Source organism: Cercospora beticola, chromosome 5 (assembly GCF_033473495.1).
Source record: "Cercospora beticola chromosome 5, complete sequence".
Classification (NCBI taxonomy): domain Eukaryota; kingdom Fungi; phylum Ascomycota; class Dothideomycetes; order Mycosphaerellales; family Mycosphaerellaceae; genus Cercospora; species Cercospora beticola.
Window position 1 is genome coordinate 2,468,354 of NC_088939.1, and position 25,273 is coordinate 2,493,626.

Genomic DNA, 25,273 nt, shown 5'->3' on the forward strand with positions numbered 1-25,273 from the left:
ACTCCTGGTGCAGTTTCAGCTATTCCCAAGATCATGAACGCAAGAGTCATCGTGGTAGGAGCAGGCTGGTATGGGTGCCACATAGCCATTGAATTGGCAAGAACCGGGTACGGAGTCACACTTATTGAGAAAGAATCTCGCATACTCTCCCGCTGCTCAGGGACTTTTGGCATTCGATTACATCGCGGGCCGCATTATCCACGATCACCAGCAACTCGCCGGGAGTGCCGGCGGACTTTTCAGCGTTTCCTCGATGAGTACCCGGAGCTTGTTGTCTGGCACGCGGAGTCGATATATGCGTATGGCCTGGAGGACGCCAAAGGGCACCAATCGAAAGTGTCGTTGGAAGACTTCGAACAAGTTTGCTTAGAGACACCCGAAGCTCGGCAGTTGAATCCCAATCAAATGCCGAGGTTTCGCGATATTTCGGCAGCATATGAGCTCAGCGAGCCCAGCATCGCCATCGGAGAAAAGCTGCGATCAACTCTGAGCGCGAAGCTGGCTCAGTTCAGTGTTGAGCTCATTATCAATGCAGACATACAACGCATAGACGAACGAAAGGGACACGCGCTTGTGACGTGGCAGTGTCGAGACTGCAACATTTTCATGACGAGAAGCGCGGACTTTGCTATCGATGCCACCGGCTATCAGGCGTTCCCTGAACACGAGACGATCAAGCGCACTCTGGGACTGAGCATCGTCTATCAAGCATGCGTTGCGTTCGAATACAGGGACAAGTCACCCGGCAGTCGCCCTATATCATTCATCGTGATGGACGGTTGGTACCCGTGTCTGATGCCTCACATCGGAGATAACAAGGATGGCGAGGATGAAATATTCAATCGCTATATCCTCACACATGGTTGTTACACGATATTGGGCACACATGAAAGTCCGCAGAAGGCGCAGGCGGACGTGGAGAACGTCGAATCAACCTCGGCCATAAACGAGCTGAAGGCAGCTGCTGAAGCGGAAATGTGTAGATTTTGGCCAGACTTTGCACACCGCTTCGTCTATGAGGGCTGGAAAGGACAGGTCTTAGCCAAACCTCGCGTGGAAACCGACTTTCGTAGTTCATTGACCTTTGCAAATGGACGTGTGGTACATGTTGTACCCGGCAAGATTAGCAACGTTTTCAATGCAGCGGATGAGACTTTGCAGCTGCTGGAATTCGCAACACAGGGACATGGGGATGTCGTCAGTGTCGATGCAGGTATCGCAGTGGTCAACTCGAGCTCGCTGATTACGGAGAAGGCCGAGCTGCAGAAGCCGTCTGACAAGATGAGTGCTAGAGCGACGTATAACCTGCAGACTCTTCATGAAATGCGTTAGGCTACACGGCAAAGAACTCGATTAGCGTAGATGCTGTCAGAGCTAGGGATTCCATTACTGCATCGCACAAAGGAGGGATCAGCATAGCGTAGCTTGAGCGCATGCTCTCGACTACTTCCGACAGGACATGCTCGGATCGAGGCCACGATACGCATGACCACTACTCGCACAGATCGAATGGCAGATCTCTCACAAGTGGTTGCGACACATCGGAAGAAGCTATGCGGGTGGCTGCGAGAACCAAGGGGAGCTACCAACTATGCTCTTCACACTTGCATATGCCGCCCCACCTGCATTTGCTGATTCCGGAGACCAAGTACAAAACGCTTCTATAAGATCGAGAAATACCTCTCCTGTTTAATAACTTCGTCATATTCCAGCTTCCATACATCAGCCGAATTCAATACACCATGTCCAGCCAACAACCCAAGACCCACAGTCTGCCTTCTTCATGGAGCTCACACGTCAACAAAGGAAGTTACAAGATCGTCGAAAGAATCACAACACCACCTTGCACAGAGCTAGTCAAAATGACCCATAAGTTGAAAGCTCTCGATCCCACCACGTCGTACATCTTCGACAATGGCGCCGGAACAGGCATTCTAACGACCCAACTCAAAGCCCACAACCCCAATCTCAAAATCTTCGCCACAGATATCAGTCCTGGCATGATTCGATCCCTGCAAACCGCCGCCTCAGAGCACAACTGGTCCGACATCGAAACAGCTGTAGCAGACAGCCAAGACCTGACTTCTGTATCTCTGACCTCGACAACCAAAAAAGAAGAAAGCACACAAGGACTGCCGGGAACAATAAGCCTTGCAAATTCCACCTTCACCCACACCTTCTCAACTTTCATGATTGGAAGCGTGGAACAGCCTCATCTCGCCATAGCAGAAATGTATCGCGTCACAGCACCCAATGGTATCCTCGCCCTCGGTGCCTGGGCAGGAGCAACCTGGGGCGCAATTTGGCAAAAAGCGGTGCGTCTTGCACTTGGTGATGAAAATTACGTTGCCCCGCGGATCGTACACAAGGATTGGAGCGATATTGATGATGTGATCCGGGGTGTCGAAGCAGCGGGTTGGAAAGTACAGGAATCGAAGATCGAAAAGGCGCCTTGGGGATGGAAGAATGCAGACGAGGTCGATGAGTATATTTTCGAGGGTGGGAATCCGATTGTGAATCTTTTGATGGAGGGGTTTGAGGGCGAGAAGTTGAAGGCGTGTCGAGATAGCTTTAAGCGTGTGATGCAGGAGGAGTATGATGAGGGCAGAGACCTGTGTGAGACGGCGATTTTGTTGACTGCGATCAAGAAGTGAGATCTTGAAAAATGCCGATAGGATCTTTCAGTGGCTGGATAAATGATTTTGCGACGAATGAAGGAAAACACTGGGAAGTTGCTTTGAGTCGGCATCAACCGGCATATATTCGTCCAGCACCTTCGTGTCCTTCTGCGAGACGATTACTGCCAGTTGATCTGACCTCCCCAACCAGATGCAACTTCTCTCACTAAAGCCTCCCGAACCAGCTTAACGACTTCCTCTTCCTTGCCTTCGATACCACCTTGTACAATCCCTTGCCTCCAATCCCAAGCGCGCGTGATCTTCTCACCTTTCTTTGGGTCGAGGGCAACGCTCTCAGCCAGTAGCTCCCAGCTGGAACCGACACTCTTGCTCAAATCTTCCTTGCCGTTTCGCTTTGCTTTGCCCTTCTTTCCAAATGGTCCCGTTCCAGTATTCACCTCATCTCGATACGCTCCCAAACTGGCCGACAATAATGATTCTGAGTTCTCTCGTATACGTCCCGGTGCAGCCACGAAATCCTCAAGAATCGCAAGCAGCGAGAAGATTTGCTGTTGCGTGAAGATGCGTTTGTCCTGGCCCAAGAAGGGTAATGCCTCGCCAAACAATGCAAGAAGTCCTTCGACAGGGATCACTGTCTCCGCCTCCGGGTCGAAAAGTCCTCCTGGTATGCAGTCGGCTGCACTTCTAAGGACAGCGAAGAGTGAAGCAGCGGCTTGGCGTCGGCGCTCGAGACTGTGCAATGGTCGGTCCGAGGCGGCAAGGATGTCTTGGTCACGCAGATCGTAGAACTTGCGAAGAGTGGCGTATCCACTGAGATGGGAAGCCAATAGTTCTGCAGCTTCCATGTCGGAATGCCCTAGGTCTGTTAGGGCAGTACGGTTTTTGCTGAGCAGAGAGCTCAACTTGGCATCCATGTTCTTCGAGGTAGGCATAGCTGTAGAATGCAGCAAAGAGAGCGAAGTCAGTAGTGAAATTGTGTCCTTGAGCTTATCCTTCGCGTGCGCTCGTGCATAATAGATCAATGCAGGCCCGTAGGACTGTGTGTTCTCAGCCAGATTGTCTGCGTAGCGTTCGGCAATGTTTCGACGTTGTTCCGTCTGCCCAAGTTCGTCACAGACGTCAAGCACTTTGTCGACTGTGTCTTCATTGGTGAGTTGTAAGCGATCCAAAAGCTCGCCAATTCTGGTGTTAGCGGTTGAGATTGAATCGAGGCGATTGAGCAGTGAAACTGCAAGTTCCCAGCCTTCCTTCTCGCCAACCTATCCACAAATCAGTATACGCATGCCTGGATTGCAAGAAACGACTTACCTTGCTCTTGCCAGAAAGCAAGTCAGCGTACTCGGCAAGCAGACCATCTCTGTCTATTTCGTCCTTGCCTTTATCAGGGGCTCCGTACGATAATACAAGTAGGTCTTCCTTAGAGAGCCCTCCTTGACCCAACGCGCCACCTCTACTGCTGGGACGAGCAAGAGGTAGCCAGCCACCCAGAGCAGCAATCTCCGCCACCGCTACAGCAACAGGCATGCTGAAAATTCGCAGCATTTTGATAACACTGTCGACTTGCTCCTCCATAATGCAAGCCAAGCCAAGTTGTACATCGTCAGTGGTGTCTGGCTGGAAGACTGCATCCGGCACCTGTCGTCCATGATCGTCTTCGACCACCTGATCTTGCACTCTCAGATATGCATCTGCTAGTCTCCTACGGTAGGCCGCTAATGGTGCGACATCTACCTCACGTGCCCGATGTTGTGCTCGCTTTATTTGGTTCTGGTTCACACTTGCGTCCAAGTCGGACTCGTCTGAGCCATCCCACCAGATGGTCAAGTACAGTGCTCCCTCGAGCCATTCTTGTGCTGTCATCAGAATCTGATCCGGCTGGCCCAAAACGAGACCATAGAGCAACCTGAGGTTTTCGTAGATGGTCCAAGGCACCTTGCTAGACGCTTTGCGACTCGCGGTGGACATGTTCAAGCTAGACGCCAGACTTCGTTGAAACAGATTCTGCCCATTCAAAGAGTCGCCCAGATCCTCGCCTTCGGCAAACTCTTCAAGATCGTCCAAGGAAGACCTTACACGCTGTCTGAAGACAGCCCATTCCATGCTCTTCACATCCCAATTGTTGTACCTCGAGCCAGGGCACTCGTCCAGTACACGGATACAATCCTCCATGACAGCGACGATGTTGTCCAGCTGTCTCCCATGATACCCAGGCTCGCTCGATCCATCATCGAGTGCGCTATCCGCGTGCTCCCAACCCGCATCCTTCAACAGTCTGATAACACGACCAGTGTGCCCGCGTAGGAGATTGGCAAAGACCACGTCCCAGAATGATTCGTGGGCAGACGGAGAGGGCTCGTTGAGGTGGATCGCATCGTAGTCGTCTGGGAATGGCCGATGCCACGTCTCGAGCCAATCTAGGAGCGCTCGTGGAACCGAAGTGCTATGCGAAGGCGGCGGCAGCGAGCCGTTTCGTAATCGTCCAGGTTGCTGCTTTGGACTGTTTGTGTGAGGGTGATGCAATTGCAAGAGTAGACTGGCAAGATAGTTGGCTTTAGTGAAGCCCTCCTTCGACTGAGGACCAATGGCTCCCGTCTTGGTCTTGACGTCGCTGTGCTGTTTCCACGTCTTTGACAATTCTGCCGCTGCCTCTACCAGCGCAACATCCCCCTCCACGTCTCTGCGCCGGGCTTTGACATCCAGACCTGACACGATGCGCTCACTCTGAAGAATCACTACCTCCGGTTCATTCAGCTGAGCGGGTCTGCTGTTGTTCGTCCTGTTGCGTGCGACCTCCGCAATGCCGCTGTTCTCGCGCACCGCTCCATAGGCATCGCGCTTGAGACCTCGCGGTGGTGTCGGTGCTGCTGGTCTCTCGCCTCTGCCCGACCACGCGGACTGGTGGAAGTTGTACTCATCGTCGTCCTCGCCCATGGCATCTTCATCGCTGTATTCGTCGTCGTCATCAGGCACGGCAAAATCGGGCTTTTTGCGCGCATATCTATTGGGGCTCTTGGTCGGGTTGTAGGAGCTCCTTCCAAACCGCGAGCTTCGTGGTGGCTCGCCAGCGGGAGTGGTGGATTTCCCAGTGTTCTCGAGCCATGTCGGAGGCGGTCCGGCCGGAGTCGTTGACTGATAAGTGCGAACTGACCGTCCTGGCGTACTAGGCGGTCCAAAGCCCGACATACTGGCCAGCGGTTGTGGTTGTTGTGGTTGGAGTGATGTGTTGATCGTCCGCCAGCGAAACGCGGAAGAAAGTCGCGAGCACAAGCGCGTCGGCTGGCGCCAACACTTCGCCAATGCCGACCTCCTCCCTTTCACCTTTCACTTGCCATCAACAAACAAGGCTAGGTCTCCTCGATCAATTCGATGATGACGAGAGCAGTGTCACTTGGTCTGACTGCTCATGCTGTCAACTCAAGCGCGCACAAAACTGCCGACCCGCCATTGGCAGACAACGAGCTGAAAGAGGATCGAGTTCAAAGCCAATCCCCATTTTGCCCGCTTGCCAGGTCGGTTTATGTTTACAATGCTCAAGTACTGATTCTCTAGCATTACACGATGATGGTCTGGATCACGCAAGGTACTCCAGATCTTGATCCGGCGCTCCAAATGCTGCCCAAAGGCACAATCATCTCGTGGAAGCGATTGAAGAACTCGCGACTTTGCAATCGACGACATTCCGCGGTGCTCTCTTCGAGCCATCACACCACAAGGCAACCAAGAATCATTCTGCTCGACGAGTGAAGCTTCGCGTCAACCTCGAGCTGCCTAGTCGGTATGTTGTCTCTTGTCTTGGCATGCACACATGCGTGCACGTATGCTAGACCCGCGCTTGATTGCAACGATACTCAGCTTGCTCTTGATCTTAGGTCGGCGTAGTCATATCAGAATGGACTAACAAGACTCCAAATAACATGACCAAACTCAAGAACTGTGAAGTCGCGCGCACTCCATACAAGCCACATTTGCTCTTTCAATCTCAATGCAAGCATATTCCTCAATCCTCGTTACTTGATGAACTTCTTCGCCCGAGGTGCTCTCACGACTCCGATCTCCACACACTCCTCTCATCTACTCTCTCACGACTCATCACATTCCATACCCATCAATCTGGTCACCACCCGCTCTAACACCCACTCCTCTCCATCCCGCCCATCCCACGCAACCGCTTTAAACAACAGCCGCGCTTGTTTAACCGCCCGCGCTTCCCACCAAATCCCCATGCGCGCGCAAGGATAAAACTGCAAGCACCGCACTCGGAACCAGAGGAGATAAGCAACTTCTGCACCTGCATCGCTCTCGACGCTGCGAAACACTCAATACATCCTAGTTCGCGAAGGATTTTACTTGCAGAAATTTGTCAATCATCTGGACGAGAAGGTGCAATGCTACACGACGTATCGCAAAGGAGCCGACATCTGCAGGAAGCCGCACCGCTTTTCATTTTCCAGCGCGAAGAGAGAATTTTCCTTTGTTCCGGTGATGATTGCTGTCGTCGTGTGATGCGTCAGTTGCCGTGCAGTGGCACGACATCAGGTACAGTACGCAGTAAGCAAGCAATCATCTTACGCGATGCCGTTTCCTGGCAGGTGTAGTCGATGTGATCAGCGTACATATCGGTGAGGAGAGATATGCTGGTCGCGAGCGGCAGTTAAAATCGGAGCCGAATAGTGTGAGACGCAGGTCGTGACATCGTGTCGAAGAGCAGACGAAGAAACGTCGTTGCGAATAGTATGCGGCACACGTGTATTTTCATTGTCCTCACATGAAAACTCATCATTAGAATGTCTATCTAAGCGTCGTCACTCCTCTCCCGTTCATACGTGCGCAAGATCAAGAGTTCAACGTCCCTCGTGGGCTCTTCCCCACGATTTTGCGTGACGCCTCTCTGCATCGCATTGTCTATCGTTACAGAGGCCCTTCACTGGGTCATGCTTCAATACAGAAAAGCCGAAAATACTAAACTACCGTGTCGTGAATGCAGTTCAAACAATGTTCTTCCAATGCAGTACGCCGATGTCGCTCGCTGATGTTCCAAAGCACAATTTCATAAGTGTCGCTACCCTTGCGGGTTGTGGTGAGACCTCTATTCCTACATTTGCCCTTGATGCTTGTGTCCCCCTCTTTCAAAATGCCGATGTAAAAGTTGCGACCGAAAATTGTGGCAGGTGTTGCTTACTGGAACACCGACGGATGAATCAGTAAGCCGCCGGGAGCGCGTTCGATTCTACTTTTGCCAGCTCGTGAAAAGATTTGATGCCGCGGAAATGTAATGCGTGTAGGTGAAGCAGTCCGCTACAGCCAAGACTCGTTGGCTCGTCTTGACGTTCGTATCGAAGATGATGATCTCGATCGTAGGCTGCAAGTGGCAATTGCACTGTGAGGTCGGCCTGAACAGATGGCAAGACGGCAATGCAGTTGCAGGAGGCAGCTTAGGATGGAGAGCATGCGCAATGCGCAATGAAGTCGATGTGGGTTGTTATCGGAGCAAAGTCCAGCGCTTTGCATAAGCCTCTGCCACATGCTCAGTAGCGCGCGTTAAGGTTTGAGACCGACATGCGATGTGCGGTAGTCGCATGCTGCTGCTGATCATTTGACGAGCGACGGCGCAATTGGTCCACACTAGCGGCGTGTTGAGGTTGTGGGTGACGAAGCTGTGGATAGCCTTGCTGGTATGAGGTGGCGGAGGCGGCTTCGTTCGCGACCTGCTTGGTGTGCTGACTAGGAGTAGAGCGGCCGGAAGCTTCGACTCCTCCGCTGAAACTGTACAGACTGGCTGGAGCCCCTTGTGAGGTCAACGGGCGTCGCGAATCGTCCGCGTCGCTCGAAGTCGACAGGGAGCTCACTGAGTTTCCAGTGCTGTATCGAACATTGGCGGGTGGCAGCATCGATGCACTGCCACTTCCAGAACTTGCAGCAGGGCCGGAAAAACTCTCTGAAATGGCACGCCCATTTGTTGGAGATGGTTCAGGGCTGGTTGATGGAGCACTGAATTGATACCCGAGGATCGGTGCTGTATTTTGGGCAGAGTCTGCAACGGTTGACGACATGCCGGGAAGACCGTGCAATGCCGAGGTGGAACCACCACTGACAGAAGTGTTGCGAGACGCCCCAGGGCTTGCCATTGACCATGACATACTATTGCGACTGTAAATACCTCCGACGTGAGCTCGGCGCGGCGGCTCTGTGAAGGAAGTCAACGGTCGTATCTGAGGCACTTCTGTTGATGAATATGTAGCCTGCTGTGGTGCGTAGGGGACGGGGAGTCGTCGCTCCTGTACGGTCTGTGTTGGCAGTGAGGAATGCAATGAGCTCATGTTCAATGGAGTTTCGGCCGTGACACTTGGTAGCCGAGCCATCGGAGTATTGGCTGGGTAGCCTGGTGCAGTATGCAGATTGCCGAAGCTGTATGCTGCCGCAGGTTCGTAGTAGATATTGGCACTGACTGAAGGTGCTGACAGTGAGCCTGTTGTATACGGACGAAAGCTTTCGGCGCTGTAGCTGCTCGCAATTGACTCGTGTCTAGGAAGTGCGGACGAAGCGTAGGTGTAGTCCTCTACAGGTGATGTATTGTAGGAGTCGTAGTCAGGGTACGCAGTGCGTGTATGTAGCATTGGCAGAGAAGGGCGCTGAAGGCCAACCTGTGTTGTGTTGCTACCATTATAGAGGTTCGAAGTCGCTTCAACGGGATAGGAAGTCGTCGTCGGGGTCACATTCGGGATACTGGTGCTACTGGCCGGAATAACCTCAAATTGAGGCAATGGCACTTCCCTGGAGCCCACCTGGGAAATGTCAGCTTGCATGAAAATATACCGTCACTCTATGAGCACCTTACTCTGTTGAACGTGCAGGAAGCCTTGTCAGCCTGGGCTGATCGACAAGCTGAACAGCCAGTACCATCGCCAGGATCACCGGTACATTTGATCTTGCGTCGGCGGCATCTGGAACACTGCAGAATTGTCAACTTGACTCGCTTCACATGTGGGCGGAGTCACTCACTGCGACTTGAATTCGCCTTCGCGAATTGCCAGGAAGCGCGCTCTCCGGACCATGCTCGTTTATCAACGTACCCGCGCTTGAGCGACCGAGATAATCAGAACGTAGCTCGTGCTGCGGTTCGTAGTAGCCATGATCGTAAGCGCCAGGTCGCCCATAGTGGCCGGGAGTGACCGGAGCTCTGTAAGGTGGACGGCCAAGAGAGTCGAATTCTCCTGCGTAGTAGGACTGCGTCATCATCATCTTGTGCGCGCCACTCTCAACTCCTGGCGGTTGAGCTGGTGACGAAGAGCAGAGAAGAGCACATGTGAGTTCAAACCATCACCGAAACCGGTCAGAAGTGTGTCGGCATCGATGGAGAGGCCAAAGATGAATGCGAGGAGGCAGTCGGCTCTCGAGCGCTGGCCGCAGCTGCAGAGGATGATGAGTTAGTCGTAGCTGCGCTGCGCAGGGATGGACAGCAAACAGCCCAGACTGTCGCAATAGGAAGCGGAGTCGGATGTTGTTTGCGTTAGACAAAGTGACATGGGAGGACGTCCAACCAAGGCCAGCGAAGGCAACAGGTTAGCAGCGTCCTTGATCAGGGACAGAGCGACTGGGCTTACAGATCGCTGTCGAAGGCGCACCGGCCATTACTTTTGTAGCCGTGCAACTCCTCGTCATTCCTTCGTGATCGTACGGTGATGTTTTGTTACAGAGTCCACGGCTGGTTCCAGCTGTGCGGTTGCCTGCATAACCGGGCGATCGCCACCAGTGGTCTAGAAGATACCCCGGCAGCAAATGCATTTTTATTACAATGACTACATCGGTTGAGATGTATATGTTATGGCTGAAGTTGTTGGGAGTCGGAGCATCTTCATGTTACACGGAGTGGCAAGCGGAGAGCTGTGAGCTGGTTGACGAAGTTCGACAATCTGGGTCCACAACTAAGCCAACATATACTAGAATGTCAGCCAGACTGGCTCTGAGACGTCAATCTTGCAGCCTTCGGCCTGAAAGAGTTAGGCGGCGTCGTCCGTGTTGCAGCTGATGATCTGCCATCCCATGCAGGAAGCGCTGGTAACTACAGCTCGATTGAAATGAGTTCACCTGGCACGTGTGCATAGCACCTGAGGAGTGTGGTCAAACGTGTCGCTCCAGCCTTGACCATGTTGTTTGCTAATCAAACATGCCCACGCACAGCGCGCACAACATGACAAAGCACAGGACGTGCCTCCGGTGGTCTGGACTACTGCTGCTGCACCCCCACACGGGCGAGATGGCGGGCGGGCGATCAGCCGCCATGGGAGTAATCGGTTGGCTCGTCTCTTGTGCAATAGATGTCAACTGCCCGGTATGTCACAGTCTGCGGTCATCTCCGTGATGCAAGGGCCCTTGTCGTAGCCGACTTCTCTCGATGAATGGCGCAACCAGAATGCATGAAGCCGAGAAATGTTACCTAGCATCGCACGAGCAGGGTGACTTTTGTGACATGAAGCGGCACCGGGATACGCCCTCTCCCGCTCCGCGGCAAGCGCAGCAGACCTTCTTTCGTCCACGGTGTAACCTGTGTGGCCAGAGCCGGACGGGGAGGCGCATTGATGGGGCGAAGGCGAGCGATGCCTACGCAAGCTCACCGGTTCGAGATCGATGTGAGAATATATCCTCAATGACCGCCAGCAAGCGGCCGTGCATGCTGCTCGCGAACTTCACAGAGGATGGCCATGTCGCTGTGCTCGTGTTCGTTGCGCAAGCCCGGGAGGGCATCTCAGATGAAGCCCGCTTTGCCTTGGCAATGTCTGCTTGTGAAGAATGATGGAACGGCGGCCGGGTACCTGCAGAAGGATGGGGGAGCAGCGGTGATCAAGGAGAGGAGGCGGCGCTGGACTGAACATGTTGTCGGCCAAGGTGGGCTGGGTGGCGAGTGGGCTGGAGCGGAAACAGTCACACGCGCAGGCTGTCGCGCCCGCGTTGACAAGTGCAGGACAGACAGGCGCAGCATGGGTATTTGAAGTGCATCCCGAGAGCGTTACCGATGGGTGAGTGATGCAGACGGGAGGTGAGGTTCTGCTGGAGGAACCAATCGATTGTTGCCAAGACCAGCCGTGAAGACCGGGGCAGGAGCGCTCCACCACCACGGCAGCTGCTTCGCGCGGCTCGCGCGCATCACGACTTCCACTGCCACCACCGCTCCATCTCTCCCCTGCCGCCAGTGCACGTCCTCAGGCGCCATGGCCGTCATCTTCGAGACGAGCGCCGGCGACATCACCGTCGACCTGTTCGTCGACGATGCGCCCACATGCTGTGAGAAGTAAGTCTGCAGAAATGCCGCATATCCTCGCCCGCGCTGATCAAATTGCTAAGACACTTCTGCGCAGCTTCCTAAAACTCTGCAAAATCAAGTATTACAACTACTCACCAATCTACAATGTCCAGCCGAACTTCTCCTTCCAGAGCGGTGACCCCATCGGCCCAGAGTCAAAAGAGAGTGACGGCGGATCGGCGATATGGGCGCTTCCCGATGGCACCACGAAGCGTGCCTCCAGGCCCGAACGCGCCACCTTCAAGCCCGAGTTCTCCAAAAAGAGGAAGCACAAGGAGCGGGGCACGCTGAGCATGGCTACCACGCCTTCGAAGCTGAACCCGGGTGAGCGACTCGCAGGGAGTCAATTCATCATCACACTGGCGGATGGGCTGGAGGAGTTGGATGGCAAAGCAGCAGTCTTTGGCGAGGTTGTGGAAGGCTTCGATGCGCTTGAAAAGATCAATACCGCATTCCTGGACTCGACAGGGCGGCCTCTGCAGGACATCAGGATACTCCATACCGTAGTTCTCGACGATCCTTACGATGATCCCCCAGGCCTCGTTGAGCCACCGGAGAGCCCTCTGCCATCAGCTGAACAGCGAGCGACTGTGAGGATCGCGCACGATGAAGTTCTGAAGGACGACACAGATCCGGAACAGATGGAAAAGCTACGGAGAGAACGCGAAGCGCGCGCACAAGCTCTGACTCTGGAACTGATAGGAGATCTTCCCTTTGCGGATGTCACTCCTCCAGAGCAAATTCTGTTCGTGTGCAAGCTCAATCCAGTCACACGCGACGAAGACCTCGAGCTCATCTTCTCTCGCCTCGGAAAGATCCTGTCGTGCGAGGTCATCCGCGATAAGAAGACGGGGGACAGTTTGCAGTACGCCTTCATCGAGTTTGCGAACAAGGAAGACTGCGAGCGGGCGTACTTCAAAATGCAAGGAGTACTCATTGACGATCACCGCATTCACGTGGACTTTTCGCAGAGTGTTTCTAAGATCGCGGATGAGTGGCGAAGCAACACAAACTCCAAGACGGCCAGATCTCGTGGTGGATTTGGCGGCATTGACAGCTTGCAGAAGCGCAAGCAGTATCGTGACGGTGGGAGAGAGGGCGGCAGCGGTCGACATTACGATTATGTATTCGACAAGCACGACAAATCCAGGCGAGATGGCGACCGTGATAGCACAAGACGAAGATCTCGAAGTCGCAGTCCCAAACGACATGAGAGGCACGAAGGAAGACGGGACCGGCCTCGCGATGAACGGAGAAGGTCACGCAGTCGTGACCGATATCACGATAGGTCTAGACGATAGCCAGATATATTATCAAAGGCCTTCGTGGAATTGCATCGAATTCGTCTACCCCAAGGGCCAACATCAGATGTGCTCAGCATTCGGGAAGCATTCACCTACGCTGTTCACCAAGTTGCACGTGTCGGATGAGATGCATGTGCAAGTGAACAATGAAAGCAAGTGCGTCACCTCTGTATCAACTGCCACTTCCGGCGCAAGAACATCGAGTAACAATCTCTTTGTCCCAACCTCGACTATCTCAGCGCAGCGACAGCATTGAGTACATCCTCCTCATCATTCCCTTTCGATCACGCGCTACCGCAAATTCCGCCACACACGAACACACGACAATAGAATCCTGCACCATGTCTGAGGCCAAACTCCTAGTCTATCACCACCAGCCACGCGGCGAGCCGATCGTCTCCAAGGGACTAGACACGATGCAACACAGCGAGCTCGATGCTGCTCTGAAGAAAGGTGCGATTGATTGTTCGAGTCAACGAGTTGTCACTGTACTAACTGTGACCGCAGAATCCGGATCTCTCCAGCTGAGCAAGAAGGCGGTTCCTTCTGGTGCTACGCACGTGGAAATCACGCCTCGCGATCTCCTTAGCAAGGTAAGCTATTGATGTCGTGCGCTTGCGATTGAGTGCAGTGCTGATTAAAGACAGGAACAGCAAGGGGCTCGCTCCCCGAAGCCGAACGATGACTCGAGTATTGCTTCCGTGCGCTTGCCAGCGTCCGTCTTCTTGAGCCGGTCGACCGTAGGAGGCTACGAGGAGCTGTACATCGTTTCCAGGAAGCAAGAGTAGCTGCATGTTCTACATGCTTTGGACGAGGTTTGGCGTAGCAAGAGGGGCCGCGGAGCATGAAAACCACGCTTTCATTGTTGAAAAGTATGGAAATTGCCTCCCGGAACGCTATCAACCTTGTGATGCAAGACCCACCAGAAGAACCGAAAGAAGCTCATGATGTTATCCCGCAATGCCCCTGCGCACTCGCAAAAAACGGGTATCACCACTGTCCAACGCTCACTGGTCGCTTTGACGCAGAATAGAAGCAACGTATGAAAAGAAACTCTTTCAATCAACCCTTTTACTTAACCATGCACTGTCGAAGTTCCAGCTCAGCTTGAGCTGTTCTGTTCACTCCGCTGGGTCGTGGTACGTGAAGACCTCGTCTCCTGCGATGCCAGGTGCACGCCAGTAGCTCACCCCAGCTGCCTCGTCGTAAGTGTCGAAGGAGTTGGCAAGTCTCTTGCCACCTCCACCAGGTAAGTCGACGACGAAAGAAGGCATCATGAACCCGGCAATCGTGCCTCGAATGTGCTTCTCAAGATTGAGAATCGTTGAGAGTGGTGTGCGAAGATCCTCGACTCCGCGAACCATGTCTGATTGATAGACGTAGTAGGGTTGGATGTTGAGGTCGGCAAGCTTGCGAATCAATGTCGACATGGTACGGAGGTCGTCATTGACGCCTTTGAGGAGGACGGATTGGTTGCGGACCGTAACGCCTCTCTCGAAGAGGTATCGAGCTGCGCGTTCGGTGGCCCAGGTGATCTCGCGAGGGTGGTTGAAGTGGTTATGCATGGCGACCTGCTTTCCGATCGATCGACCCAGGTTGCTGATGTTGATGAACGCGTCGGTCCAGCCATCGCTGCGATCAATGATTCTCATCGGACAGACTGCGAGTCCTTTGGTGGCGAAGCGGATGCGTTGTACGTGGGGGATCTGCAGCAGGCGCTTTCCGACCAGTTGGAGTTGCTCTGGTTGTAGGTAGTAGGAGTCGCCTCCAGATACGACTACGTCTTGAACTGCCGGTGTTGACTCGATGTACTCGAACATGGCTTCCCAACGCTTTCGAGTCGGCTTCTGAGATGCTTTGATGACTGACTCGGTGTTGTTGCCGACAGCGTAGGATCGAGTGCAGAATCGGCAATAGACAGGGCAGACTGAGGTCGCTTTACACTAGGTCAGCGCTGATGGTAGAGGAAGCTTAAGATGATTACCAAGAAATAGGACCTTGTCAGGATATCGATGGACAAGACCAGGCACAGGAGAGTCATCCGTCTCGTGCAGCGAATCGAGCTCCAGGGCCGGGTGGTCTTCCTTGATGGTCGACTGTAGTGGTATGAACTGACGGCGAATAGGATCTTCGAGTGGGTTGTGCCAGTCGGCGACGCTCAGCATGTGTGGTGTCAGGCGAACGGACATGGGCGCCGCTTTCATGCCTCCTTCCACATCTGCGAGGAAGTCATGGCGAGTCTTGATCTGTGACCAGACCGAGTTGACGCCGGCTGATTGTGGTATGCGTTCCGGCAGGACTGCTTCGAGGAATCTGAGCAGCTTGTCCTTCCTGTCGATCGTGTGGCTTGTCTGAAGTCATCATTCATCAGCACATCGCACACAATACGCCCAGGCAGCGCGGCGGTGACTTACCTGCCAGCGGTAGCTGAGGAACTCTTCTTGCGAGACGTCCTTCCACGCTTCGATGTGTTGCCAGTAGGCATGGCCGTGCTTTCTCGCGAGTGGCGACTCGACCGACGGTGTTGTCTTTTTCGCGAAGATCTCGGGTGGTGGAAGGATGTGTTCGTAGCTCTTGCTGGCGACGTTGGCTTGGGTGACGATCGTTCGAGGTTGACGAAGAAGTGTCGTCGCCGTCAACACCTTGGGCCGCGCCCTCCCCAACAGACTCATTGTCTATAATAGGTCAATTGGATATGTGTAGGTAGGTAGTTAAGAAACGAGGCTCGGTCTGTGAAGTTCGAGCTTTGACTGTGAAAGTTGCGGCAAAACCGCGGGCTGGAAGTCACGAGCCTCAAGTGAAAGAGAAGCTTCAAACAACCAGCTGTATCACAGGTTTAGTTTGGATTCTTGCCTGAATGTGATCGCGGACCACCTCATTGTGCATGGACAACAATCGCATGTGGCGAGTGAGAAAATCGAGCAATGACCTGTCGGCGGGCCCCTAATGTACTTGGGGTTCTCATCCACTCCGAGTAGCAGGTACGTGCAGCGGCCACAGGCTGATATCATCGACGGGTGGGTCTGCGAGCATGGAGCCCTCTCGAAGCTTTTCGATGTGGGTATGGAGGTACAAGACGCTGCATTGAGCGCATGCCATGGCTCGAACTTTCTGTTCTAGCTCTTTCTGTGTCACCAAAAGCTGAAGGCATTGGAGGGTTACGAAAGACGAGTGATCGACAAAGAAGCTGCTTGCTCGAGCACGGGCGTCTCGGAAAGACCAAGCGTTTCCGAACTTACAAGACCACCACGGACGCCAGCACGCACTTGAGGCATAGCGCATGCGATCACTGCGTCTATTCATCGTGGACTGTCGATCCAAGGCTGAAGCGTAAAGTTCAAGGAAGGGCATGGATAGCGCCAAATTTGCCTCTACGGGCACCGAGCTTCCGAACGCCTTGCAGCATCGCCCACATGTGCTAAGCATCATCTGAACTGCAGTTTACAGTACAGCCGCGGGAGTGCGTCGTGCTGGGATCATGCTGCCAGACGACAGCCACCGGCTCTGGCCCAGATCTATTGCTCGCACTATAGGCGCAAGCTAGATGAGCGAACAGATATGCGACTCGCTTAACCCATATGCCCTCAGGCATGCTCCGCAGTTGGAACGCTGCCGCTTGTCAGGCCACAGCCTTCCATCTGCATCGGACTGCAGGTTCTGCATTAGTCACACGTTCTCGCTCGGCCTGCATGTGGTTGGAATTGACGACGGCGCGCAGTATCATGTGCCGCAGGGGCGAGTGTGAAATGTGGCTGTAAGCGAACCGCCGTCGTTGAGTGGTCCAGCGTGGATGACGTTTGCAGCAAAGTGACGGTGTACAATAGCATCACCGCACATGCGTCCATAGCTTCGCCAGACGCTCACGGCTAACCAGAGCTCGCCGTGCTTGGCTTGCGATGGGGCAGATCGCTACTGTTGTGGGCCAATGCAAGCCCCGGATCCGCCCAAGTTTGTCGAGGGCGGCAAGGTGTATGTGTCCTAAACGGTACGCGAGAGCGCCTCTGTGCTGCACGTACGGATGTCCTGGCCGTTCAAGAGGAACAACCAGACGCCGGCCGCGGTTCCATTGTGAGCGCGTGCATAAAGTTCATGCGCTGGCCTTGGTGGGAGACAGCAGTAGCGGCGACTGGCGCTTGTCAGAAGAGCCGCAGAGGATAGACAGCATCATGAGGTGTGCCAGCTGCAGGCAACGCGGCAAAGTTCGAAAGGCGGGACATCGGCCTTGGTGGTGGTAGCGCAGTCCGTCTGCTGCAGGCCAATTGTCAGCAACTTCCTGCTGCAGTATTTATCGACACGTCAAGCGTGAAGGATGGCGTCTGCTTCCTGATTCAGACTCTTGTGCTCCCGGCATTCAGATCGGCCGCCATGCTGAAGTGCCGTGGATACGCCAGGTCTCACTCGCGCCGAATGGAGCAGCTGAAGCGACGCCCACCGCGGCTTTCTGAGATGCATCCAGCGTGGAGTGCTGCGCATTATTGCAGTGCAGTCTACCGCTGGACGACGGAACTTTCGGCCCTACCGCGCGCGCGCGTCGTAGCTCCGCCATCCCCGAGCGGACTCTGAGCAAGACGTGGCTGTGCCTTGGTGGGGTTTCCAATGGACATTCTACGCGATTCTGAAGAAAGGTTGCACTGCATGAAGTTATGGGAGAACATCAAGCGTCAGTGTGTATGATATCGCTGAGCAGGGCAATACATCATCGCCGCCCCGCTTTGCTCTCCCCGACGAAGCTGCTGCGGAAAACCGTATCCTCGGTGCCAGCCTCAAACCCTCTCGCACTTACAAGTCCATGGATCTGGGTGGCGTGACCGAGGCTTGAAGCAAAGTTCTGAGCCCTATCGAGCAGAGTTTCGAGCTGCGATGTTTATCCGTGCGGGAGACCGGAAGATTATGCACGCGGGTGTATGCTTTTCTTTTGACAGTCATGAAAGTGTATGCTCGGGCAGAAAAATCACGAACTTCCTTTGCGGTGGTGTGAGCAGTGAGCAGCGACGCTCGTGAAAGGTGTCGTCGAAAAGTGGCCTAGCGCCTTCACCGTGCTTGGCAATGGCCGGTGCAGTTCCACGTCCACTCGTATCGACGTATCGACCATTACCTATATTGTTCTCATTGAGCCATCGGACCAGCCCAATGCGCACTGCAAGACCTTCATCGGGCCCTGTGTGCCCCACACACATCTGCTCGAGCAGGGCGATGAGAGGATGTGATCATGCACGATTAGCGCCTCTGAGCCATGCTGTGAAACAGGTAGATGGTCCCCACAACCTCAACCAGGAATACGACTTGACAATAACCTATACACGATCTCAATAATGACCAGGAATCAATCCTGCCGGACATCCGCATCCCATGCATGAGACTGGGGTATTAGACGAGCACACATGCCCCTTAAGTAACGCCCTCGCTGCCGCTATATCCATACCCAAGACCTTTCATCATTCGTTATCCATAATTGCAAGAAATGGAACTTCTCAGTCGAAGCCTCCTGGCATCTTCTCTTTCGCCTCCGGTACTGTGGTTCCACGCTTCTCATCTTGCTCGGTGGTGATAGGCGAGACGGCGTGATCCTTGTCCAGCTCCTTCTGGACACCACGCAGACTCACTGCCTCAAGCTTTGTGGCTGTCATAATCTCCGCCCCCACCTCAGAGATGGGGCTGACGGGATCCGCGTTGCGCACCAACTCCTCCGCGCTTTTCTCTTGAGGACTCCCCACATCAATATCAGCCACGGTTCCGTCTGTACGTGCGGGCAGGCTTTGCACGGCAGCAGTGGCTGGAAACTTTTCCGGCGAAGGAGTGCGAGACAATGGGGACTGATCGACCGCGACATTGCGTCCTGGGTTCCGTGGAGGCAGCTTAGGCGGTAAACGTTTGGGAACATTGACGATGCGCGCCTTGGACAAGGTCTGCGATGTGACAGGCTGCACGGATTGAACGGAGTGCACGACCGGTTGCTCAATGATCTGTACATCGTCATAATGATCGTCTTCGTGGTCAGAGACATCGTGAGGAGCTTCCGACGTCGCGGGTGGTGTATGAGGAGGAGTGGTGTAGCCATTCGCAGTGCTGATGTTGACAGGCGCGTCTTGTGCGTGTGGTGTTGTGAGAACTTCATGCTCTGGGACGTCTTGCATAGTCGACGTGTTCAGGTTCGAAATGCTGCCTTTGCTACTATGCTGACTGTGGCCGCCTATGCTTCTCCTGCTTGGTGACGGAGGAACGTCAACGGCGGGTTCTGTCTGTGTCGATGTGTCTGCCATTACGACAAGCGAGCGCCTCCGATCCAAACTATTCCTCAGAGAGCTCGGTGTCTTCGGTTCCGCGCTAAACGCACTCGACCGCCAGCTACTACGTCGGCTCGTTGAGCGTGCGCTCAAGTCTTGGCTTTGCCGAGTGTATATCGGATATATGGGAGATGTCGGGGCCGGGTTGAAAGAAAACTGCTCCCAAGAAGCTCTCTTGTGCGTACCAGCCTCCTTGAGAGTCATGCCTTCTTTCTCCAGTGCCAGCACGCCATACGGGTCCGGATCGTCCATCTTTGGAACACCAAATGAAGTCCCATCATCAATCTCGTAGTCGCCTGGCGCCGCTTCTGTCGGTATCAAACTGTCGTCGATGTCAGTATCGCCTTGCGCAGCCTTGATGGTCTCCAGTAGTCTCCTGATTTCGTAAGGAGCATGGCGGACTTTCCCAGCGAGAATTTCAGCTACTGGAAGCTTTTGTCCGTAGAAGCGTTCGTTCTCGTCCATTCGTTCAATGACAATTGTGCCATCGATCTGTACTCCAGCGTAAAAGCCGCGACTTTTGAGATATGTGTACACCGGAGCTTGGTGCTTGTGAACAGAAGTTTCCAGAGTCCCACCAGCGCCGAACGGGCCCGCGACTGCGGAAATCTCGCCTCCTAGTGTGCACCGTACTTTGGTGAAGGCATCGAGCGCTCGTTGCGAGTTGATCACCACGACGCAGTCGTATATGTCGACGCCAACGAGGAAGCCCAGCCCCGCGGTGTGAAGCATGATGCCAGACGGTGGGCTCCAGGTACCATCTTCCTTCCTCGCGATCAATATGCCTGAGCCACCTGCGCCGCTGATCCACAAACCCGTCCTCATGGTAGTGAAGATGGCGAGTCCTTTGGCATTGCGAATCACATGTTCGGGTATCTTTTGCAACACTTTCTGCTTCTGTTTCGGCCCATCACCCGCCTCCACATCCTCTTCTGCGTAGAAGCCATCCTCTGCGTACCGTTAGCCTGCGGAAGCCACGCATTTATGTCTCAACTCACTGCAGAAGCTCTTCAATATCCGCGCAGCCTTGTCGCTCTCCTTATCTAACGTCGTCGGCCAGAATGCCTCTGATCCCAGTCTGTTGCTCAGCTTATTTATTGGAGGGCCGAGTTTATCTAGCGCAGCATACGCTCTGTCGAAAGATGCTTTGGAGCCGGTTTTGACTCGCTGCCACATGGCACAGGTGCCGCTCTGCGCTGCAACAAGCGCAGTCCTTGCGTCGGCATTCACAGGTCCAGGTACGGTGAGGAGGAGGGTAGAAGTAGAGGCAGTCCGAGGGCCCGGGTGTGCTGATCTGAGGGAAAAGCAGCTGCGCAGCACCTGTCGATCTCTTGGCCAGCCGTGTTTGTGTGCTTGTCTCGAAGCTACCGAACCACGGCGCAATCGTCCAGTCCAACGTTTTCAGCAGGCAATCTTCCAGCGCAGGCGGCACAGCAGGTCGTGACCTTTGTGCTGATTGCCTGCTCACCTCATCCACCACGCAGCGCAGCGGAAGGCCGGACGCAGGCGAAGAAGGTACGTCACAGCAGTCAGTAGTCGGCAGGCACGGCTGGCGCTAGTCGGGGTCTAGTGCCTGTGTCGATCCGCGAGTCCTGTGCTTCACACGCCTGACACCTCGCCTCGAGCGCGACACCGTCTGTACGCGTCTTCTTGTACAACCGTCAATCACATCACCTCCTCCGCGCTGACCCATCGCCACCACGTCTCCTCGTCGCCTCATCTAGCCGGGCAACAGAAATCATCAGGTCATCAGCGTCGAACGTGTCATTCGATACAGGCTATTTTTGACGCAGAGTTCGCACAGCCGCCGCCCGCCGAAGACAGCGCGTCGCTCCTCCGGTCCCGCGATGTTGGGCAACACCTGTTTGGCAGCTCTGCACCTGCATCTGTCAAAGCCTATACCATTGTTGGCTGCTCGGACATGAGGTGGAGCCAACGTGCGCGGCCTACGCCTTCACGCCGGAATCCTCACGAATCTTCGCCTATCCGAGTACGGCTTGTGCACTTCCAAAATGAAACGCCTTTCCTCTCCTAGCCAGCCAAAAGAGCTAAGTTCTGGCGAAGCCCACAGCCGTTGCCTAGACTCGTAAGCAGAAACGACGCTCCAAGGACCTCTTTCGTCTGCCACGCCGGTTATGGCAGACCCCCGTATCGTCCTCGTACCAGGAAACGCCCTGTCGGAGCAGACATGGTGGGCGGCGTTGCACCTCACCATCAACGCGGCCTTTCAGAATAAGGATCATTCTGCATTTCCGCCCACATGGACACGTCTGCCATTGGACCCGGATATTGCAGCAGAGAGACTGGCTGGCGACTTGGATCTGAGGGTGCCCTTGCGGTCGCCCTTTTGGAAAACAATCCTGTCGCGTGCGCAGGAGTGGTCCCTTTCCGTGGTCCAAACTGGATTGACGCCGCGAACGCCGCAAGCGGTAGTAATGAAGGTGCCAGTGCTCACAACGTTCCCGCGGAGCAGCGCGTAAGGAATGAAGATCACAAATCCTCTGTGGTCGAAGATTGGGAGCTGTGTTGCGTCTGCGTACATCCTACCCATCGCCGCACGGGTCTGAGCACTCTAGTCACCAAGGCGATGAAAGATCTGGTCAAGCAACGAGGAGCACTCCGTCTCAATACTGTGTACTCGACAGCAGAGACAGGCGAGTATTGGCTGCGTGTTGGCTTCAAGACTGTACCTGGAGCGGGAGGAGTCCTCGAAAAAGGCTTCACTGTAGAGCCCGGCTTGCCCGGACTCCTGGCCGACAATCCATTTCACGCTGGGCTGCAAAACCCTCATGCCATGACGGGCGGTAGGTTCGATCAGCACCATCGGGTTGAATTCATGCCAAAGCGCAGAGTAAGTAGACTGTGTTTTCTATCATCAATCCTGAACCCAATGATGACCAACGCTGGGGCCATATGATAGCTCAACCGGCTCTCAGGTTGAGCATGCTTTCACGCCAGCTTTAAACAAAATCTTCTCGACTTTCTGAAAAGAGGACGCTGGATCACTGCGTGCTGGGAGGAAATATGTGTTCGACTGCTTACTAGGAGTACAGGCTTTCAGCGCTATCTCCAGAGCAAAGCGTTGGCGCGCAGTTTGACGCCATCGTTGCGAGCTTTCGGCCTCTGATCATTTCACAAGCGAAGACAATGCCGTATGCTTATGCAGCTGTACGAGTCATGCCAATACCACATATGGGATGCATGATGTCAATGCACGATATTTGCAGGGATACGACATATACACAGACCTCCGCACGACCGCTGAGCTCGCTGCACTGATGCAGAAGAAAGAGTGCCTTCGCAGTCGCGAATTATGCTGCGGCATACGCATGTCCTTTTCAATAGAATCGCGGGCGCGGTGTACTTGTCGATAATGCATCCCAGCATAGTCTACACACACGGAAACACTGAGCAAGGCCATGATGAAGTCCCAGCCGACTGGACTCAGCCGACGCGCATGTGCATGAGCTTGTCAAGACTACACCTGTGGCGCTTTACTTCAAGTCCACTCGAGTCAAATACACCTACAGATCGCGCTCCGAGCGGCGATTGGATTCGAATTCTGGTTCTTGGAGACTTCTACAACTTCTATATATGCCGAAGATATTATCTACAGCATCGAATATAGGGTATCGGCGGATTCATCGCTGCTTTCGCACATGGCCAGCTATGGATCTGCTTGTCGATCATAGATGGCAGCCACAGCTGTTGGTTGTACTTCACTTGTCGACGTCGCTTGCCAAGGTCAGCTCAGCTTCCTCTCACGGTTTATACGCTGCTTTCTCGTCAAAATGAGAGGCTCGTTATCTTTGCTCTCACTAATTCTTTCCTGCATGAGCTGGATCACGCATGTGAGCGCGATCGAGACTCGCCAGAACGATGGATTGTCGACCTGCGTGGTACGCATCGCATCGGAAGTACATCACATGTGGGAAATGAATTGACACGTCTGCAGCAAAGATGCCACGACGTTATACTGCCAGTGTATAACTGTGCTTCAGACACAGACCTATGCTTTTGTGTTTCCAATGGCCTGCAAGACATGCTCGATGTATGCGTCGCAAGCAATTGCACGATCGCTGAGCATCTGGGTATTTCATATCCTGATCATAGCTTTGAAACTTGCTAACGTGCGTAGAATCGCAAGCTTTCAACGCGAAAACTTGCGATACCTCGCAAAGTAACCATTCTGTCGCGATCAAGATCTTGTCATGGACATCGTTCGGGGTCGCGACAGCCTTCGTCTTGGGCCGATCAGTCTCACGTATGATGAGCAAAAGCAGATTCCGTGTCGACGACTGGATGGTGTTCTCCTGCTATGCTGCTCTTGTTGGCTCAACAATATGCATTCATCTTGCCATAGCCAATGGGCTCGGTGCAGAGAGCTATCTGTTCAGCATCGATCAGCTGAATGAGTTCGCCAAGGTGAGAGGACTGTCCAGACACATGATCGCTTTTCGATTGTTGTTAACGTTCACAGCTGTTCTACGCCTTCACATTACTGGAACACTTCATTTTGTTCGGCACGAAAGTCACTTTGGTCTTACTCTACCTCCGGATTCTTCCCTCGCCTGCTGTCAGCACCGCGTATCGATCACTGTGTTGGGCATTTATTGGCCTACTCAGCTTGACATTCGTCGCCACCGAATTGGCGACAGTCCTCCAATGCACCCCGGTCGCCTCGATCTGGAATTCTGTCTACGGAAAACAAGGTCAATGCCTCAACATCGCAACCCTGCAACGAGCGTCGAGCGCTTTAGAACTGATCTACAGCGTCGCCCTCCTCTTCCTCCCGGTCCCGCCTCTCCTCGCAGCAAAGCTGTCCAAGGCCCAGAACCTCAGACTCATCTGCATCTACACTACCGGGCTGGCTGTCATTATCTGTACCTTAGGTCGCACAATCGTCTCTCCAACGACACCGACAAGCTCTTCTGTACCAGCCACGCTCACATCCTCACTCATTCAACCAACAAGCTGGACAATCCTCCAAGTCAACCTCAGCATAATCCTCATCTGCCTCCCCCCTCTCTCCAATCTCCTCACCTACATTCCCCTCCGCCTCAAAAAATCCACCATCCTCCCCCACAACAACAACAACTCCGCAGAAGAAATCCTCACCGAAGAAGACCGGAGACGTTCAGGTCTAACACATCAACAACAACAAATGCAAACCACAACACTAGAAATCCCGAACAAAAGTTTCGGTGCTCACAGGGCTGCACGTCGTAAGGAAGACGAAGACAAGATCAATAATGAGTCGCCGGGGTTGCATGTTGGGGTGGGAGACTCGACTGTGACGTTTCAGCATAGTATCCCGAAAGAGACTACGAGGGATAAAGTTGTGTATAAGGATGCGGAAGGGAGGATGCATGAGGTGGAGTTGATTGATCGGCCGGCTTTGGTGGTGGGAGAGGAGGGGAGTGCAGTGGAAGACGAGGGTTGGGGAGAGGGGAAGGCTATAGATGAGGGGGTGGTTATGGATGAGAAATTAGGAGATGAGGCGATGGTGTGAATGTGCTGATCAGAACGATGGTGTATGATATGCTGATGATTGATGACTTATGCGAATGCATGTCTGATATTCGGGATTGCAAAGCTTTAGAAACGCCGCTGTGTTGAGAGTATGCTCATTAGCTACGATTTTGCGCTCATGCGTGGTGAAGAAATGAATGTGACGCCATGTAATTCTGGTCAAGCTGTTTTGCTACTACCTCAATCAAAGGCAGTCGTATTTCATTCAATGTTATC

At 53.9% G+C, this 25,273-nt stretch overlaps 10 protein-coding genes across 10 annotated transcripts; 6 read left to right on the top strand and 4 right to left on the bottom strand.

The window, feature by feature from the left end:
* Positions 1 to 33: 33 nt before the first annotated feature.
* On the top strand, positions 34 to 1,332 carry RHO25_008217 (uncharacterized protein; the record flags this gene model as incomplete). The annotated part of the gene is made up of 1 exon (XM_065603042.1): positions 34 to 1,332. One exon carries the CDS (start codon positions 34 to 36, stop codon positions 1,330 to 1,332), a length of 1,299 nt encoding a protein of 432 aa, XP_065459114.1.
* A 530-nt stretch (positions 1,333 to 1,862) lies between these two features.
* Positions 1,863 to 2,654, top strand: RHO25_008218 (uncharacterized protein; the record flags this gene model as incomplete). Its single annotated transcript, XM_023600359.2, has 1 exon — positions 1,863 to 2,654. The coding sequence occupies one exon, from the start codon at positions 1,863 to 1,865 to the stop codon at positions 2,652 to 2,654; it is 792 nt and encodes a 263-aa protein (XP_023449078.2).
* A 143-nt stretch (positions 2,655 to 2,797) lies between these two features.
* RHO25_008219 (uncharacterized protein) lies at positions 2,798 to 5,822 on the bottom strand (the record flags this gene model as incomplete). Its single annotated transcript, XM_023600360.2, has 2 exons — positions 2,798 to 3,898; positions 3,948 to 5,822. 2 exons carry the CDS (start codon positions 5,820 to 5,822, stop codon positions 2,798 to 2,800), a joined length of 2,976 nt encoding a protein of 991 aa, XP_023449077.1.
* Positions 5,823 to 8,164: 2,342 nt separating this feature from the next.
* RHO25_008220 (uncharacterized protein) lies at positions 8,165 to 9,878 on the bottom strand (the record flags this gene model as incomplete). The annotated part of the gene is made up of 3 exons (XM_023600361.1): positions 8,165 to 9,421; positions 9,475 to 9,588; positions 9,639 to 9,878. 3 exons carry the CDS (start codon positions 9,876 to 9,878, stop codon positions 8,165 to 8,167), a joined length of 1,611 nt encoding a protein of 536 aa, XP_023449082.1.
* A 1,967-nt stretch (positions 9,879 to 11,845) lies between these two features.
* On the top strand, positions 11,846 to 13,238 carry CYP6 (Peptidyl-prolyl cis-trans isomerase cyp6; the record flags this gene model as incomplete). The annotated part of the gene is made up of 2 exons (XM_023600362.2): positions 11,846 to 11,925; positions 11,993 to 13,238. The coding sequence occupies 2 exons, from the start codon at positions 11,846 to 11,848 to the stop codon at positions 13,236 to 13,238; spliced, it is 1,326 nt and encodes a 441-aa protein (XP_023449079.1).
* A 344-nt stretch (positions 13,239 to 13,582) lies between these two features.
* RHO25_008222 (uncharacterized protein) lies at positions 13,583 to 14,029 on the top strand (the record flags this gene model as incomplete). The annotated part of the gene is made up of 3 exons (XM_023600363.1): positions 13,583 to 13,694; positions 13,749 to 13,834; positions 13,889 to 14,029. 3 exons carry the CDS (start codon positions 13,583 to 13,585, stop codon positions 14,027 to 14,029), a joined length of 339 nt encoding a protein of 112 aa, XP_023449175.1.
* Positions 14,030 to 14,362: 333 nt separating this feature from the next.
* On the bottom strand, positions 14,363 to 15,913 carry RHO25_008223 (uncharacterized protein; the record flags this gene model as incomplete). The annotated part of the gene is made up of 3 exons (XM_023600364.2): positions 14,363 to 15,177; positions 15,226 to 15,592; positions 15,656 to 15,913. 3 exons carry the CDS (start codon positions 15,911 to 15,913, stop codon positions 14,363 to 14,365), a joined length of 1,440 nt encoding a protein of 479 aa, XP_023449174.1.
* A 2,799-nt stretch (positions 15,914 to 18,712) lies between these two features.
* On the bottom strand, positions 18,713 to 20,701 carry RHO25_008224 (uncharacterized protein; the record flags this gene model as incomplete). Its single annotated transcript, XM_023600365.2, has 2 exons — positions 18,713 to 20,475; positions 20,524 to 20,701. The coding sequence occupies 2 exons, from the start codon at positions 20,699 to 20,701 to the stop codon at positions 18,713 to 18,715; spliced, it is 1,941 nt and encodes a 646-aa protein (XP_023449813.1).
* Positions 20,702 to 21,785: 1,084 nt separating this feature from the next.
* Positions 21,786 to 22,623, top strand: RHO25_008225 (uncharacterized protein; the record flags this gene model as incomplete). The annotated part of the gene is made up of 2 exons (XM_065603043.1): positions 21,786 to 22,376; positions 22,579 to 22,623. 2 exons carry the CDS (start codon positions 21,786 to 21,788, stop codon positions 22,621 to 22,623), a joined length of 636 nt encoding a protein of 211 aa, XP_065459115.1.
* Positions 22,624 to 23,791: 1,168 nt separating this feature from the next.
* On the top strand, positions 23,792 to 25,037 carry RHO25_008226 (uncharacterized protein; the record flags this gene model as incomplete). The annotated part of the gene is made up of 2 exons (XM_023600366.2): positions 23,792 to 23,950; positions 24,006 to 25,037. The coding sequence occupies 2 exons, from the start codon at positions 23,792 to 23,794 to the stop codon at positions 25,035 to 25,037; spliced, it is 1,191 nt and encodes a 396-aa protein (XP_023449814.1).
* Between the last annotated feature and the right edge of the window lie 236 nt (positions 25,038 to 25,273).